This window comes from Myotis myotis, unplaced genomic scaffold, assembly GCF_014108235.1.
Source record: "Myotis myotis isolate mMyoMyo1 unplaced genomic scaffold, mMyoMyo1.p scaffold_m19_p_18, whole genome shotgun sequence".
NCBI classification, from domain to species: domain Eukaryota; kingdom Metazoa; phylum Chordata; class Mammalia; order Chiroptera; family Vespertilionidae; genus Myotis; species Myotis myotis.
This window is the reverse complement of record NW_023416322.1, coordinates 142,215-160,877: the sequence shown is the minus strand read 5'-3', so window position 1 is coordinate 160,877 and position 18,663 is coordinate 142,215. Positions and strand designations below refer to the sequence as shown.

At 49.6% G+C, this 18,663-nt stretch overlaps 1 protein-coding gene across 3 annotated transcripts in view; it reads left to right on the top strand.

Moving 5' to 3' along the window:
* The first annotated feature begins 730 nt into the window (after positions 1 to 730).
* Positions 731 to 18,663, top strand: part of F11R (F11 receptor) — a 43,443-nt gene continuing 25,510 nt past the window's right edge. Inside the window, exon 1 of one of the 3 annotated variants that reach the window (XM_036342888.1) lies at positions 731 to 1,168. Coding sequence is in view for 2 of the 3 variants with exons in the window: in XM_036342885.1 (XP_036198778.1) it covers positions 1,108 to 1,168 (61 nt within the window). In the remaining variant the exon portion in view is untranslated. The remainder of the gene's footprint in view (positions 1,169 to 18,663) is intronic. The other 2 variants (XM_036342885.1, XM_036342887.1) reach the window with 2 other exon arrangements.

The window sequence follows — 18,663 nt, the reverse complement described above, 5'->3', positions numbered from 1 at the left end:
GGGTGGGGTGGGAACTGGGTAGAAGGGAGCTATGGGGGGGAGGAAAGGAACAACTGTAATAATCTGAACAATAAAGATTTAATTTAAAAAAATCAATAAAATATATTAAAAAAACACAGAACCACAACCTATTTCAACTATCGGTTCCAATAAGAAAATAATTCTGAAATGTAGGGCTCTCATTTAAAAAATATATATTTTTATTGATTTCAGAGAGGAAGGGAGAGGGAGAGAGATAGAAACATCAATGATGAGAGAGAATCATTAATTGCCTCCTGCACGCCCCCCACTGGGGACCAAGCCTGCAATCAGGGCTTGTGGGGAATGGCAGGGTGGCCTCCTGGCTCAGAGGTCATTGAGTGAAGCAGGGCTCTTCGACAGATCACACATGTTCAAGGACAAGCCCGTGATATTGATAGAATGATCTGTAGGTCAGTTGGTATTTCTCGGAGTATCTGGGGTATATATGCTTCAAGTTCTCGAGAAAATGTAATTCTGCTTTCCCCACTTCCTCTCTTCTGCCTGCGCAGGCTCTCAAGTGAGTGCTGCCAGGGGTGCACGGAGGAGCAGGATTTGGGTGGTATCACTGCTCTCCCGGTCCTCGGCCCCACCTCTCGCATATAGTAGGCGGTTTTCATTTGCTAAGGAAGCGACCACGGTTCCTATAAACCCGTCATTTCCATACAAACCGTCACCAAGAAACAAAGCCCGGCCCCGGCTCCTAGCTTCCCACCTGCCTTTCCAGGCATTCCCCACCCGCGCTCCAGCCGGCCCCCAGCCAGTCAGAGACCCCACTTCCCGAGGCCGCCCGGGCAGGGTGCGCACCTGAGGGAGGAGGGGACTGGTCTCCGGCTCGGCGGGCTTCCGGCCAATCGGGCACCTCGGCTGGGAGGCGCCCCGCCCCTGGGGTGTGGTCATGGCTGCACCTGGCGGCGGTGAGTCACTCAGCGGAGCGGCGTCTGCCTCTGCCAATCGCAACGCGAAGGGGCGTGGCCCCAGCCAATCCCGCTCGGGGGACGGGCCGCGGCGCGACCGCGGCCCAAGCTCGGCGCGCGGCTGGGTCTGTCCCGGGCTCGGGGGCGCTTTCGCCTCGGGATTCTGATCGTGATGGGTTCGAAGGCGAAAGTCGGAAGCCAGGAGTTGCTTCTCTTCGCGTCCGTGATCCTGTGTAAGTTCCTGGGTTTCGGGAAGGGTCGGTGGGTCGGGTCCGAGGTGGAGCGCGCCGCCCCCACGGCCCTGCCCGCGCCGGGACGGGCCCGAACCTGCCGGCCTCCCCCTCCGCGGCCTTTGCCACGCCCGGCGCGCCCTGCCTCCCCCGCCCGCCCCGCCCGCCCCCCGCCCTCGGTGCGGCGCAGTCGGCTCCCCTCCCCGCCCTGACCCAGGTGAGGGTCCTGGTTCCACGTGCCCCTGGGAAGGGCCCCCGCAATCCCGACCCGCAGCCGCGAGCCCCGCTCCCGAAGGGACCCCAGGACTCCCGGCGCGGGGGGGCGGGGGTTGGCGGCCGGAGAGCCTCTGGCTCCCGGGCTCGGGTGGCGGGGCGGCTGCTGGAGGGTCTGCGTGCGGAGCCCGAAGAGGAGATAAAACTGAAACCCGAATTTCCTCCGGAAACAGCTTTCAAAGTTGCTCCCGGGAAGACCTGGGTCAGGAGCCCTCCCGGGCGGGCGGCGGTGCCCTGAGCCCCGCGCTCCCTCCTCGGTCTCCATCGCACCTCGGCCCGCGCGGTCTGCGGGGCCGTGTCGCCGGGGGCCCGTGTCGCCGGGGGCCCGCGAGCCCCAGGGCAGGTGGCCTGCGCCGGGCGTACGGGGTCCTGGAGGCCATGTCCGGGGGGCGGGAGGAGCTGGCTCGCCTCATGGCCCCACCCGGAGGGGGATATCCCGGTCGGGGCGCGGCTGCGGCAGGAGCCCCCGCCCCCGGGTCCGGCCTGGCTTCGCGTTCCTGGTGACCTGAGGCCGGGGCCCCGTCTCCCCGTCTCCCCGTCTCCCCGTCTGTGCGCGCACGGGCCTGGCCAGCAGCCAGTGGGGGGCCGCGGGCGCACCAGGGCGGCGGGTTCCGTTCCCGGTCCAGCGCTGGGTTGCAGGTTCGGTCGCTGCCGGTCCGGGTTCGCCCGGGAACACTCTCACCCGGACTCTCTCTGGTTCTTACCCCGCCCCCCACCCCGAAAGGCAGAGGGGCTGCCCGCCGCCGAGGACTGGGAAGCGGCGCAGGGACCTGTCCCGCCCCTCGGGCTGGCAGCCGGGCCCCCGGAGGCGGGTCGGCGGTGCGCGCCCTCGGGCTGGAGGGTGAAAGCGCTGGATGGGGCCGAGGGCCGGGGAGGGGCCTGTCCTGTCGCCCGGGGCTCACAAGTCCGTCCCGGGCGTGGCCTCCCCGCGGGAGGACCGGGGAGCCCACACCCGAGCGGGGCACCTGCGGGCGGCAGCTCCCGCCGCCGAGCACCCGGCCCTGTGGGCCCCTCCCCCGAGAGCGCTGTGCGGGTGTGCGGACCCCGCGGGGCCGGTGTGCGGGTGTGCGGACCCCGCGGGGCCGGTGTGCGGGTGTGCGGACCCCGCGGGGCCGGTGTGCGGGTGTGCGGACCCCGCGGGGCCGGTGTGCGGGTGTGCGGACCCCGCGGGGCCGGTGTGCGGGTGTGCGGACCCCGCGGGGCCGGTGTGCGGGTGTGCGGACCCCGCGGGGCCGGTGTGCGGGTGTGCGGACCCCGCGGGGCCGGTGTGCGGGTGTGCGGACCCCGCGGGGCGGGTGTGCGGGTGTGCGGACCCCGCGGGGCCGGTGTGCGGGTGTGCGGACCCCGCGGGGCCGGTGTGCGGGTGTGCGGACCCCGCGGGGCGGGTGTGCGGGTGTGCGGACCCCGCGGGGCGGGTGTGCGGGTGTGCGGACCCCGCGGGGCCGGTGTGCGGGTGTGCGGACCCCGCGGGGCCGGTGTGCGGGTGTGCGGACCCCGCGGGGCGGGTGTGCGGGTGTGCGGACCCCGTGGGGCGGGTGTGCGGGTGTGCGGACCCCGTGGGGCGGGTGTGCGGGTGTGCGGACCCCGTGGGGCGGGTGTGCGGTGTGCGGACCCCTCGGGGCGGGTGTGCGGGTGTGTGGACCCCGTGGGGCTGGTGTGCGGGTCCTGCTGATTCTTGTGGGCGTTGCTTCTGGCTTTGCTGTTCAGGGCGATGCCCAGCCTCACACGGTAGCCGCCCCTGTGGGCTCCTGGGAAAGAACGTTCCCTTGAAACTAGAAACGAGGGACAACAGCCGGGGGTGAGCGGTCCGCACCCGCGCTCTCCCTCGGGACGCCCTCGGGCCCGGACACGTTCATGGGTGACGTTTCTCCTCAGTCTTTGTGATCCAGGGGCCGCCAGCCAAGTTTTGGTTTGGGCTAGAGCTTCCGGGATTTTTAACGCTTTTTAAGAAGTGTACTTAGAATAGATTAATACCTGGGTGAGCTTGGAGAATACAATGACATGACAGGCTCGGGCACTGCCCCCCCCCCGCATACCTCCCCGCAGGCCCCTGGGTCCCCAGGGCTTTGTTATACAGATACGTGTATATGTAAATATGTGTGTTTCTACTCCCTTTTTTTACACAAAAAGAGGCAAACTGTAGACAGCCCGTCCATCCTTCATCCTGTTCATTTCACTGAATGCACCCTGAGAACTTCTGGTGTGTTACCTTGGCCATAGGACCCCTCCCAAGTCGGGGTGGGGGGCTGCTCTGTGGACACAGAAATGGCTGACACCCCTGCTCCGATCAGGCTTGAAAGCTACCAGTTTATGTGGGGGCAGAGAAATGATGGAGCCTGTTTTTCACACTTGTTAGCACTGAAGAGAGACGTAGGAGGTATCTACACTCAAGCCTGCTTCCTTTCCGTAGGCCCACTTGTCAGTGCGGCTGTGGGAGAATTCCCAGGTTTGAGGGGATTGTGGGAAGCAACGTGAGTGACACATTCTGGGGCTTTCCAGGCACTGAAAACTCAAGAGCTCATCTGCCTGCGACTCGCTGATAATAAGCAGGGTTTCGTCCAAAGTCTGGCTCCTGTCGATTGTTCCCGGGGTGGGGGAGGGTGCGGGAGGGTGGGGGAGGGCCAGAGGAAGCAGCTGGCTGGCAGGAAGTTTGATCCCTGCCCCTGGAGCTCTGGGCTGGCAGGCCAACCTTCCCAGGGAACGGGGCGGGGGAGGGGCGGCGCTGAGCTGGTGGAACTGGAAATTCTGCTGAGAATGCTCAGGAGGGGCGGTGGAGGGCAGCCCTCCTGGCCTGCACTGCCCGCACCACTTTCTGTCGCCTCGGAGCGCCGCTGACATCACTGAAACTTCAGCCGAGGTGCTGTGTAGACTCTCATGCCTATTGTTGGGTCTCAAAGCTTTCCTCTTGCCCACGCCTTCCTGCTCTGTCCCACCCCAACCTTCAGGAATGAGGAGTGGTGGTGACCCGGCCAGCCTGGGCGGGGAGCCTGTTTTTGAGTTCTAGTTGTACAGCAACGTCAAATGCATTTGTTAATTCAGTAAACATGAGTATTTACAGTGCTCTGAGCACGGTGCCAGAGATCAGGGATAAAACAGTGAGTAACACCTGCTGTCAAGCTCTGCGGGGAGCCAGGGGAGCCCAGGCACTGGGAACAATGAGCCCACCGCGAGGCAGCGAGCCAAGTGCTGCCCTCCTGGCCCAGGGTCCTGGGCGGTCCATGGCGAGAGGGGAAGTTTGGATGAACTTGTAGAGAAAACCTGAGGCTGGCTGGCTCGTTTCATCCCTTCCCTTCCTTTCTAAAAAAACGAATTCAAGCAAAATCATAACAAGAAAGCTACGTAAGGAAATTTATAATAACTAACAGGGTGTAGAGAGAAAACACAGATTTCTTAATAAAGCAGTAGAAAGAAGCATCTTTTCCATTGTGGGTTTGACCTGCGTGTATAAGGAATGGGTGTTGGATTCTGTTAGGTGCCTGGAGGCCTCCACCCTCTGGGAATCCTTCTCATCACAGCACCTTCCCTCTGGCCAAGGAGAGGGAGGAGCTGGGGGTGTGAGCATCCCTGGGTTGCTCTGCTCCCAAGCAGCCGGAGGCTACAGTAACCTGTAAAACACAGAGCAGAGGCGCCAGGGGTTGTCAAAGTACAACCCGTTTTGGGAGCATAGGATGGAAGAGAGTTACTGTTTTGAAGTCTTATTTTTTTTTTATTATTTTTTAAATATATTTTATTGATTTTTTATAGAGAGGACGGGAGAGGGATAGAGAGTTAGAAACATCGATGTGAGAGAAACATCGACCAGCTGCCTCCTACACATCTACTGGGGATGTGCCCGCAACCAAGGTACATGCCCTTGACCGGAATTGAACCTGGGACCCTTCAGTCAGCAGGCAGACGCTCCATCCACTGAGCCAAACCAGTTAGGGCTGAAGTCTTATTTTTTTTTTTTAATTTTTTAAAAATATATTTTATTGATTTTTTACAGAGAGGAAGGGAGAGAGACAGAGAGTTAGAAACATCGATGAGAGAGAAACATCGATCAGCTGCCTCCTGCACATCTCCCACTGGGGATGTGCCCGAAACCCAGGTACATGCCCTTGACCGGAATCCAACCTGGGACCTTTCAGTCCACAGGCAGACGCTCCATCCACTGAGCCAAACCAGTTAGGGCTGAAGTCTTATTTTTATGAAGAAATGATACATGCTCTAGGTCAGTGGTCGGCAAACCGAGGCTCGCGAGCCACATGTGGCTCTTTGGCCCCTTGAGTGTGGCTCTTCCACAAAATACCACGTGCGGGTGCGCATGTACAGTGCGATTGAAACTTCATGGCCCATGTGCAGAGGTCGGTTTTCGGAAAGGCGATAGACAACAAGTTACAAGACGAGTGTGGATGGGAGAGTTGGAAGGGGTCGACTTCAGCGAACGTACCTCAATCAGATTGAGGACGTTTTTAGCAAAGGCCAGCTTAGGAGCACCCTCATTAAGTTCATAACAATGTACCTACCGATATAGTTTAAGTTTAAAAAATTTGGCTCTCAAAAGAAATTTCAATCGTTGTACTGTTGATATTTGGCTCTGTTGACTAATGAGTTTGCCGACCACTGGACTAGGTAGAAAAATGAGAAAACACTGAGGAATACAGAGAAAATCACATGTAATCCTATTATCTGGAGAGAAACACTTAACGCTGGCATTTCATTCCAGTCTTTCCTCATTTGGGAATAGTAAACATTATCAAAATATGCTTTAAGCAGATTCCACTGTGTGGCTATAACAAGTTACTTGTAAATCCTTGTTGGCATTTACTTTTCTTTGCTGCACTAAATACACAGCTGTTCCTGTACATGCATCTCTAAGGGTCTCTTTTAAGTCTAACTTGGGTTACGTTTCCTGCCTTGCTGCTTGTAGCTGTGTGATCTGGGGCAACTATGCTCAGCCTCCATGTTCTCATCTGTAAAATGGACGGTAACAGTAGTACTTGTCTCAAGGTTTCTGTGAGAATCGAATGAGACAGTGCATACCAGGCACAAATCTAAATGTGTGTGTTCGGGGACCTCTCTGCCGCCACTCCACTGGTCCAGACAGTCAGAGACTTTGCCCAGATTCCAGAGGACTTAGGCTCTACCTCGTCACCATGTAAGAAAAGCACACAGATGAGATAAGTGTTTACATGGGATCTATTTTGGGAAATACAGTTTGCTAGTTTTTGTATTACTTGGATACAAAGTGATTTCAGGCATTATATCCCCAGTTGGCACACCTGACTGTTTGAGAACATGCTTGATTGATTTGAGTGTGAATGCCAGCATCACCTCCTCCCTCTCTGTACCTAACTCCCTCCTCCCCGCCTCCTACCCCTGTGCTCGGCCACCTGCCCCTCCGCCAGCCAGTGTCCAGGTGACCTGTGCTCTTTGTCTCCTGCCATTTTTCTTTCCTGGACATTTACCAAGACTCACATGCACATTTCAGATCTTGATGGTGTAGTAATCTATTTCTTACTCATCTGTTACCTCATTTCACCATTTAAGTTTTATTTAAGCATTCAGTGTTTCCTGGTGTGACACAAATTTCACATTTCCTGTTATTCTTTTTTCTGAAATATATTTTTTATCGATTTCAGAGAGGAAGGGAGAGGGAGAAATAGAAACATCAGTGATGAGAGAGAATCATTGATTGGCTGCCCCCTGCACACTAGCTGAAACCTGGGCATGTGCCCTGACCAGGAATTAAACCATGACCTCCTGGTTCATAGGTTTATGCTCAACACTGACCCACACTGGCCTGGCATGCTGATCTTTAAATAATTTAATTATTTTTCTCTTTTATTGAATTAATGTGTACAGCACAATGACTCACTATTTGTTTACATTGTGAAATGATCACCACAGTCAGTCTAGTTAACAACCATCACCATGCATAGTTACAGATTTTTTCCCCCTTGGGATAAAAACTTAAACAATTTTTTAAAAATGTATTGATTCTTTAAAATTGTGGGTTTTTTTTTTTTTTTTTTTTTTTTTTTTTTTTTTTAAAGTGAGAGAGGGAGAGGGAGGGAAAGAGAAAAAGAAACATCAATGTGTTGCTTCACTTATTTATGCTTCCAGTTGTTGCTTCTTGTATGTGCCCTGACATAGGGATGGATGATGCTCTGAGCTACTTGGCTAAGGCTCTGTGATGAAGAGAGTTACGGTTAATGTAAAAACATTGAAACCTGTAAAGAATTTTTGTAAGTTTATTTGAGCCAAACTGTCAACAATTGATTGAGATAATGCTCCGGAGAATGGTGGATTTTCCTCTATTTTTATACATTGCAATCAAAGGAAAGGGTAGGTTACCTGAAATCTATTGGTGATAGACTAGAGAGGTGGGAGAAAGGAAGCGGGGGGGGGGGGGGGGGGGGGAGGGGGTACCCCTGGGATTAGATAAAAAGTAAAATGATGGACACATACTTAGGTGGGTTTGGGAACAATTAACATGACAATGAAGGAACCTGTGGTCTCTGTCCTGGCGCCCAGCACATTAGGTTGTGCCCTGAGGGGTCCGGGAAAAGGGAAGTTACAAGTTACCCAGACACTTCACAGGGATGTTATCATAGATGCAAAAGACACACAGGCTCAGGTAAGGTAAAGGTTGACCTTGTCAGGGAAGATACCGGCCTACGATGAAACCACCCACCATCACTGCTTTTAGCTAAAGTTAAATTTCAGACCATCCTTTGTGGTGACTTTAGGTCTCTGAGTTTGCAAGACCGCCATGCAGGCCTGAGCTTGTCAGATCAGCATGTGGCCCCTTCTGTCCACAGAACTTTTAAGATTTACTTTCTTGGCAACTTTAAATATTCAATACAGTACTATTAACTGTACTCATGCTGTATATTACATACCCACCAATCTGTTCTCTGTATCTATGAAGTTGTGTGTGTGTTTTGTTTTTGTTTTACATGTAACTGATGATAGGGTATTGGTCTTTCTCTCTGATTTATTTAACTTAGCGTAATATTCTTAAGGTCCATCCATGTTGTCACAAAGGGCAAGATTTCATCCCCCCCCCCCCCGAAATTTTATTTCATAATGAGCTATTCATAAATAAATTACAAGTAACTATCTGTAGATGTTTAAATATATAGATATGTATTCTTTTATTGGATGATAGCATTTTATCCTACGAATATTGCTCATTCTATTTTTCCATTTCTCTACTGTTGAAGTTGAAGATTTTATTCTTTTATGGCTGAATAATATTCACTGTCTGTTGATGGATAATAAGGTTGTTTGCATAACTTGGCTATTGTAAATGCTGCAGTGGGCATGGGGCTGTAACGTTTTGAGTTAGTGTTTTTATTTTTTTCGGGCAAATACTCAGATGAAATTGCTGGCTCATATGGTAGTCATCTGTTTAATTTTCCCCCCAGGAACCTCCATACTGTTTTCCATAGTTGCTGCACCGATCTACATCCCCCAACAGTGCAGGGCTCCCTTTTCTCCACATCCTGGGCAACACTTGTTATTTCTTGTCTTTTTGATAATAGCTACTCTAGCAGGTGTGAGGTGTTATATCATGGTGGCCCTTTGTATGTCTTTGGGAAAATCTCTATTCAGAATCGTGGCCCACTTTTTAGCATGTGTGTGTGTGTGTGTGTGTGTGTGTGTGTGTTTGCTATCAAGTAGTATGCAATTTCTTTTTACATATTTTGGACACTAACTCCTTATCAGATATATGATTTGCAAACATTCTCTCCCATTCAATAAGTTGCCTTTTCATTTTGTTGATGGTGTCCTTCTCTGGGCAGAATGTGGAGTCTTTCATTGTGCAGAAATGTCATCATGCTGACTTCAGAATCCCTGGGGATTCGAATGAAATGCCCATTACTGGTGCCCAGCTTATGAAACTGCACTGCCTGTCACTACTTGAGCCAGTTCAGCAGAGGCGGGGTTGAATCCTACATGAGCGTTTATTCCAATCCTGCGGGCAGCGTGGAGAGCAGCAGGTCATCCACAGACATCTGCTCTCCCCCGTGAGCCGGCTGCTAATGTTGGGCAGAAGGACAAAGGTTACTGGGGGAAGTGGGTTACAGGCAGGAAAGCAGGCAAAAGGAATGAAAATGAGTAAATGGTTGCAGTTGCTGGCCATGCGGGCTGGGTGGGGTCCCTTGTTGGGGCCTTAAGGTTAATCTTTCCATGACAAGAGGCAGTTCTGGAAGGATCCTGGGCCACCGCCTTCCTGGGCTGACGCCAGGCCCCTCTCTCAGGGGCACACGCGCAGCCAGGTTACAGTGCGCTTTACTTACTCAGAACAAGTAATCAAGTTTAACAGAATGATCAATATTTCTTATAACGATAGCTAGTTCCCAAAATTTTATTTTTGTTCCGGCCGGGATAGCAAGCCCCACAGAACGGCGGCCCCCAGCGCGTCCTTCTCCCCAGGAGCTGGGCTGGAGCTGGTCCCCGCCCCCCGCCCGCCCTGTCGCCGGCGCCCAGTCCGATGGGAGGAGAGGGTGTCTTGAGGCCCTTAATGGCCGAGTCCAAAGCCCTGTTTTCAAATGCGGTCCTGTTTGGAGGCCCTGCGGGGAGAGCCTTCCCATTGGAATTTTGAAGGAACACTTCCCGCTGCCGCCGCGGGCCTTTGAAGATAGTGGGGTGTTTTCAGTGCACGCACCTTGTCCCCACTTTCTGCTGCTGATTGAGTGCATTACAAAACCTCCTGGAACTTCCCGCGTTCTGATCTCCCCGCACCCCTCCCCCGCGGGTGCCGCCTCTGCAGGGGAGGGGGCGGTAAGGGGGCAGAGGGTTAAATAGTTTGGAGACTGTGAAGCAACTTTGAAGACACTTAATCGTTAAGTTAATGAAGTTAAGTTTTAAGAAAGATTAATAGGATACTCATCCCCCCCACCCCCAGAACTGAACATTTGGAAAAACACACACCTTTGCTGGTATTAAATTTTTTTAAAGATTGGGTTTTAAATTAAGTTTGTTTTTTCTGTTAATATAAGAAACATTCAAACTGGTAAAGAATTTTTGTGAGTTTATTTGAGCCAAACTGTCAACAATTTCCAGAAGCAGAATCTGAATGTGTTGAAATGATGCTCCTTTTCCGGAGAAAGGCAATTCTCACCCACTTTTATAAATTATCCTCAAAGGAGGATCCGCTAGTGCAGTGGTTCTCAACCTTCCTAATGCCACGACCCCCAATTTCATTGTTACAAATTGAACATAATTAAAGCATAGGGATTAATCACAAAAACAATATGTAGAAAAAAACCACAATATGTAATTATATACAGTGGGGCCTTGACTTACGAATTTAATTTGTTCCGTGACGGAGCTCGTAACTCAAATTACTCATATGTCAAATCAATTTTCACCATTACAATGAATTGAAATGCCATTAATCTGTTCCGGACACCCAAAAAACGAAGTTTTGCAAAATAACTGCAAGCACAAATGCGAGCACAACTGATGCTTCAACTAAGAGCTAACTGCTTAAAGTGAACGAGTGAGACACGTGATGCTGGGCTGATGTTGTGGCGTTCACTGTGACGCTCGCTGTGCCAACTAGCGGTGGGGTATCCGAAGCTGGCTTGTAACCGAATTTTAGCTCGCAACTCAAAGCAAAAAATCAGCCGAGAGACGGCTCATATCTCGAAAAACTCGTTAGTCGGGACCCTCGTAAGTCAAGGCCCCACTGTATGTGTTTTCCGATGGTCTTAGGCAACCCCTGTGAAAGGGTCGTTTGACCCCCCAAAGGGGTCGCGACCCACAGGTTGAGAACTGCTGCGCTAGTGGGTTACTGGAATTCCATTGGTGGTAGGTTAGGGAGGTGGGAGAAAGCAAAGGGGCAGGGGCCTCTGGGATTGGATGAAATGAAGTGATAAGACATACTAATCTCGCATAGGTGGGTACAGAATAGTTAACAGTCAAAAATTAACACGATAACAAGAACAGTGAGGGAGTTTGTGGTCTCCCAGGTGCATTGGTTGTGCCCTGAGGGGTCTGGATAAAGAGAAGTTACTAGTTACCCTGACATTCCAAAGTCATGTTATCATAGATGCAAAAACACAATAGGCTCAGTTAAGATCAAAGTTGATCTTTTTCTGGGAAGCTTAGGACCTGATTACCCACCATACACTTCCTTTAAAAAAAAATCTACTTATGTAAAAACCCTGGGTGTAACGTCAAGGCCAGAACCAAGACCAACCGGAAGGAAGTCCTGCAGGCAGGGGTTGTCTTGGAAACGGCTGCGCCCTCCCCCAGCTGTTTCCTGGAGGGCGAGTTTTCAGGCAGGAGCAGAGCCTGGAAGCGAAATGATTTGTAATGGATCTATTATTGAAGCTACCTTTGGAAATACTATATAGATCCATGTTTCTCAACCTTAGCTGCACATTAGAATCACCTGGGAATCTTTAAAATCCTGATTCCTGGGCCTCATCCTCCAGAAGTTCTGTTTCTTTGTTACTAATGTTGTGGCCCCGCCCCATAACAAAGAAACAATTTCCGGAGGATGAGGCCCAGGAACCAGGATTTTAAAAAGATTCCCAGGTGATTCTAATGTGCAGCCAAGGTTGAGAACCACTGCTATAGATAATATTAAAAATATATCTAAACGTGCAATTCTTTGTCCAAAAAATGAGCATGTTCAAAAATTAAATGAAGACATTTTGGATATACTCGATGGAGATTTTCATACCTATTTGAGTGATGATTCCATTGATTCCACAGATGATGCTGAAAAGGAAAATTTTCCCATCGAATTTCTTAATAGTATTACTCCTTCGGGAATGCTGTGTCATAAATTAAAATTGAAAGTGGGTGCAATCATGCTATTGAGAAATCTCAATAGTAAATAGGGTCTTTGTAATGGCACCAGATTTATTATCAAAAGATTACGACCTAACATTATCGAAGCTGAAGTATTAACAGGATCTGCAGAGGGAGAGGTTGTTCTGATTCCAAGAATTGATTTGTCCCCATCTGACACTGGCCTCCCATTTAAATTGATTTGACGACGGTTTCCCGTGATGCCAGCATTTGTGATGGCTATTATTAATCACAAGGACAAACTCTAGACAAAGTAGGCATATTCCTACCTAAACCCGTTTTTGCACATGGTCAGTTATATGTTGCTTTCTCTCGAGTTTGAAGAGCATGTGATGTTACAGTTAAAGTTCTAAATACTTCATCACAAGGGAAATTAGTCAAGCACTCTGAAAGTGTTTTCACTCTTAATATGGTGTACAGGGAGATGCTAGAATAAGTTTAATCACTTTATCAGTCATTGTTTGCATCACTGTTGTTTTTATATCATGTTTTTGTTGTTTTCATATAATGTTTTTGTCGTTTTTATATCATGCCTCTGTTTTTGTTATATCCTTTTGTTACTGTTTATTTATTAATAAATTTATGTATTATTTTCATATACATTTTACTAATTTCCTTTCTTCTTGCACACTTCTTTTATAGAGAAAGGGCAAATAGCAATATTAAAATATCTCTGCTAATTAATTCCCTTTTTAAAAAATATATATTTTATTGATTTTTTTTTAAAGAGAGGAAGGGAGAGGGATAGAGAGTTAGAAACATAGATGAGAGAGAAACATCGATCAACTGCCTCTTGCACACTCCCCACTGGGGATGTCCCCGCAACCAAGGTCCATGCCCTTGACCGGAATCGAACCTGGGACCCTTGAGTCTGCAGGCCGATGCTCTATCCACTGAGCCAAATCAGTTAGGGCAATTAATTCCCTTTTAATGTGCACGAATTTTGTGCACTGGGCTACTTTTATATATATTTATATATATATATATATATATATATATAAATAAATTTCAGAGAGGAAGGGAGAGGGAGAGAGAGAAACATCAATGATGAGAGAGAATCATTGATTGGCTGCCTCCTGCACTTTCCCTACTGGAGATCGAGCCCACAACCCGGGCATGTGCCCTGACCAGGAATGGAACCCGGGACCCTTCACTCCGCAGGCCGATGCTCTATCCACTGAGCCAAACTGGCTAGGGCCATAGACTGCTTTTTTTTTTTTTTTTTAAATATATTTTATTGATTTTTTACAGAGAGCAAGGGAGAGAGATAGAGAGTCAGAAACATCGATGAGAGAGAAACATCGATCAGCCGCCTCCTGCACATCCCCCACTGGGGATGTGCCCGCAACCCAGGTACATGCCCCTGACCGGAATCGAACCTGGGACCTTTCAGTCCGCAGGCCGACGCTCTATCCACTGAGCCAAACCGGTTTCGGCCATAGACTGCTTTTTAAATTTTAAACGTTTTAATTTCAGACCATCAGAGATTACTTTGAAATCTCTGAGTTTGCAAGGCCGCCACACAGGCCTTCCCTGAGCTGGTCAGGTTAGCATGTGGCCCCTTTGTGCCACTTCATTTGGACACATCCTATCTGCCAGTTTGGAAAATGGACTTATCTTTGTTGATGAGCCTCAACAAGTGGATGTTATAATGAATGTCTGCTGGGACCTACCTTAAGGCTCTATGCCAGGGGTCTTCAAACTTTTTAAACAGGGGCCAGTTCACTGTCCCTCAGACCATTGGAGGGCCGGACTATAGTTTAAAAAAAACAACCTATGAACAAATTCCTATGCACACTGCACATATCTTATTTTGAAGTAAAAAAACAAAACGGGAACAAATACAATATTTGTATTTGCATGTGGCCTGCGGGCCGTAGTTTGAGGACCCCTGCTCTATGTTGTTCATTGCAAACTTGAGCAGATTTTGCCTGGAGCTGAGTACTCAGCATATTAAATAGCGTGTGGTCCCTGCTCCCTGGGGTTTGTGCCTGGCAGGGGACCCGGTGCACAGATGATGTTCTGACTCACAGACCTGCTGTGACTGCTTTGCACTGGGCAGTGGGGGCCTTGGCTCTGCTGAGGGAGGCCATTGGCTGGAAGGAATCGTGGAGGAAGAGAGGGGAGAGGGCGTTACGTGGCTGGAGCAGTGTGTTGTAAAAAAACAGCTGTGCTGCTCTGGGAACTGGATTCAGTGTTCAGTTGCTGGAGGGTGAATTGCAGGAGCAGAGGGTGATGACAGCCCATCACAAGGTCAGGTAGTGCCTGAACCTGGTCTTGCTGAAGAATGTGGATGCTCTCTTATAGGCGCTGTGGAAGCATGGATTTGAATCTGTTCCATCACTCAACAGCTCTGGGCCTCAGTTTCCCCATGTAAAATAAAGAGGATAATAGCAGTATCACCCAAAGACTCAGGCTGTTGTTGGGACGAAACAGTAGTTGTGAGGTGTGCTCACCGCCGTGCCTGGCATGTAGTGAGTGCTCACCACACGCGGGCTCCTCCTCAGCAGTGGGGGGTGAGGGGGGCGGAACCTGCGTCGGACGCGATTCAACAAGGCAGAGAAGCCAATTAGAGAAGAACTGCAGTTCTTCGGGCGATGCAGGCACTGAGACTGGCCATGGGAACGAGGAGGGGCCGCTTGAGCAGATTTGGGAGATGACATTGTAAAGCTTGGTGTTTGACTAGAGTGAAGGGCAGGTGGTGGTAGCCTGCAGGTGACCGAGTAAACGGTGGTCCCGCCAACCTGGAGAGGAGTGGGGAGAGAGGCAGTGGGCGATGGCAGGAGGAGTGGTGGGAAGTCCGTGGACGTGTCAGCAGGCACCGGGACAGGAGCCTGCAGCTCAGGTGAGAGGGAGTGGCTAGAGGTGGCCTGTGTGGTGTAAATGAATTTTGGGCTGCACTTGGGATTTCCTGGGGAATATGGAGAGGAGAAAAGGCCAGGATGATGCTGGGGATCACACATTAAGAGATGGACAGAGGAAGTGAAGCTAAGACAGGACTCTGAGGCCACACATAGAAACCAAGGGGCTGGAGGGACCTCTGAGGAGGGTGATGGGCAGGGCAAACATCTTGCAAAAGACATAGAAGGTGACGAGAATGCTGCATGTTCTTGATTCTATGATTATTTTAATGTTTTGGAAATTGGGTGTGTTTAATATATGTTTAATATAATTTAATATAATTTAATATAATTAATATATTAATCTGATGCTATATATGTTTAATATAATTTCCCCTCAAGAAGCTCTTACTAAATTGATGTTATACCTTATAATCAGGGCATCTTAGAATTGAGAAATACGATGGCTGGTGACCTTAGTAAAAGCAATTTTAATTCCAAGGTCAGGGCCAAAGCTGTCCTGCAGGAGGAGGCGGGTGGTGGGTAGGTGTGTTGGCTGGAAACTGTGCGTAGACAACTTCTTTAAGAAGTTTGGAGAGCAGAGGATTCCACTGGCGAGGAACAAGGTTAAGTGGAGGTTTTCTGCGCATGCAAGGGCCAGAGGTCTATTGATTGATGCCTTGGACCCAGTGGCTTTTCTTCCTGTGAACTTAGAGTGAATTAAACATCACAACGCAAAGGACGGAGTTCCCTTCAGTCTTGGTGCATCATGGACATTAGTAGCCATTGGTGTATGTATGTGTACAGTGTGCCCAGTACAGGTTCAAGGTCACGGGCATAGGGGGTCGCGATGAGGCGAGGGCAACAGAACTGATGAGGTGGCTGCTGGCTGCTCCGCTCTGCTGGCTGCCCGGGCAGTTACAGTGGTGAAGGAGAGGGTTTGGTGGGCTGGCGTACTTACACTCCTGCAGATTTACATTCATTTATGTCTAATTGAAGAAAATACTGGGGTAAGAAAAAGAAGCATGTGCAGAGGAGCTATGGGCAGAAGAAGCTGCTACTTAAAAAAACATCCGTACCTGTAAAGAATTTTTTCAAGTTTATTTGAGCCAAACTGTCAACAATTGCTGGGACACAAAATCTCAGTGTATTGGGATAATGCTCCAGAGAATGGCAGTTTTTCACCTTATTTTATACATCATAATCAAAGGAGGAAACGTAAGTGGGTCACATGAACTCCAATGGTGATGGATTAGGGAGGTGGGAGAAAGCAAAGGGGGGGAACCTCTGCGATTGGATAAAAAGTAAAGTGATAGACACACACTCCTTTACAGAGGTGCGTACAGGATAGGGAACAGTCAACAATTAACTCAGTAACAATGAGGGGATTTGTGGTCTCTGCAGGGTGGTGCCTGTGCTTTGAGGGGTCCAGGAAAAGGAAAATTACTTTGACATTCCAAGGATATGTTATCGCAGATGCAAAAAGACAACAGGCTCAGTGAAGGTAAAGGTTGACCTTTGTCAGGGAAGATACCAGCCTACGACGTGCCTACCACCATAAACTGCTTTTAGTTAAAGTTTTAATTTCAGACCATCCTTAGTGGTGACTTTAGGTCTCTGAGTTTTCAAGACCTCCATGCAGGCTTCCCCTGAGCTTGTCAGGTCAGCATGTGGCCCCTTTCGTCCACACATCCCCCTTTTGGCCATAAATCAATCCAAGGGATGCACTGATGACCAGCCTTTTGGTTGGATCATGGAGCCCCACAGTGCTAGGCAGGCTCATTCCTGGGAATTCTCAGTGGCAGCATTTGTCTTGCTGACCAGGGTGGACCACTGGGGATGGGGCAAGACCATAACCTTAGATGGCACTTAAGGTCAAATGATTGTCCTATATAATAAAAGAGAAACATGCAAATTAACCATCCCTCTGCTATGCTCAAGCCACGCCCACAAGCCAACCAGAGTGAATATGCAAATTAACCCGACAAAGATGGTGGTTAATTGCATACGCAGGTGTCAGGCGCCCCAGGAGGTAACGGCGGCTGTGGCCGCAGGTTCCTGGGACCATAGCCGGCCCGGGAGGTGAGGCCTGCTGCGCCAAGTCACACCCGCGGGCTCCTGGGACCTTCGCTGGCGGAGAGCGGGGGGTTTGGAGGACTTGGCAGAGCAGGAGACCGCTGGACATAGAGCAGAGCGAGAGAGAGGGCGGCTTGGAGGGCGCGGCTCCCTCTGTCACCCCAGCTTCCTCATCACAGCTGTGGAAACTGGCAGCAGGGAGGAGGAAGTCCCCCCCCCACAGAATGAGCCAGAATCAGCCTTTGGTCAGACAGCTCTCAGCGGCGTCTGATCTTGAAAGAAGGCGGCGCCTGTGATAGAATGTATCTGAAGACCAGCTACTGGAAAAACGTCACCCTGGTGCCAAAAAACACCGGCATCATCGACACAAAATGTCTAAAGACCAAAGTCGTGCCTTTGAAGTTGAAAGAAAGCAGTGGCGACGACAGAATATGTCTAGAGAACAGTCATTAACAAGTACTACCAATACTAGTAGGAACTGCCTTCTCAGCGAAAATGGAGTACACAAGGATGCAATTCTCTAACATAGTTGTGGAATGACTTAGGTATGAATTTTGCCTATCACTAAATTTCTCTGATGAAAAACCATCCAATGGGAAATTTACTCGGTGTTGTAGCAAAGGGAAAGTCTGTCCAAATGATATACATTTTCCAGGTTACCCGACATATTTTAAAAGATTAATGTATTTAAAAAGGTTAATGACAAACGAAGATTCTGACAGTAAAAAATTCATGGAAAATATTCATTCCATAAATAGTTATTTTGCTTTTGCTTCCATGGGTGCAAATATTGCATCGCCATCAGGATATGGACCATACTGTTTTAGAATACATGGACAAGTTTATCACCGAACTGGAACTTTACATTCTTCGGATGGTGTTTCTCGGAATTTTGCTCAACTCTATATTTTGGATACAGCCGAAGCGACAAATAAAAGATTAGCAATGCCAGAAAACCAGGGCTAGTCAGAAAGACTCATGATCAACATCAACAACCTCATGCATGAAATAAGTGAATTAACAAAGTCATACAAGATGCTACATGAGGTAGAAAAGGAAGCCCAATCTGAAACAGCAGCAAAAGGTCTTGCTCCCACAGAGGTAACAATGGCGATTAAATACGATCCCAACAGTGACCCAGGTAGATATAATTCTCCCTGTGTAACCGAGGTTGCTGTCATATTCAGAAATGAAGATGGAGAACCTCCTTTTGAAAGGGACTTGCTCATTCATTGTAAACCAGATCCCAATAATCCAAATGCCACTAAAATGAAACAAATCAGTATCCTGTTTCCTACATTAGATGCAATGACATATCCTAATCTTTTTCCACATGGTGAAAAAGGCTGGGGAACAGATATTGCAGTAAGACTCAAAGACAACAGTATAATTGACCATAATACTAGACAAAATGTAAGGGCACGAGTCACACAAATGCAGTATTATGAATTTCATCTCTCTGTCCAGGACACGTTCAATCCTATTTTAAATGCA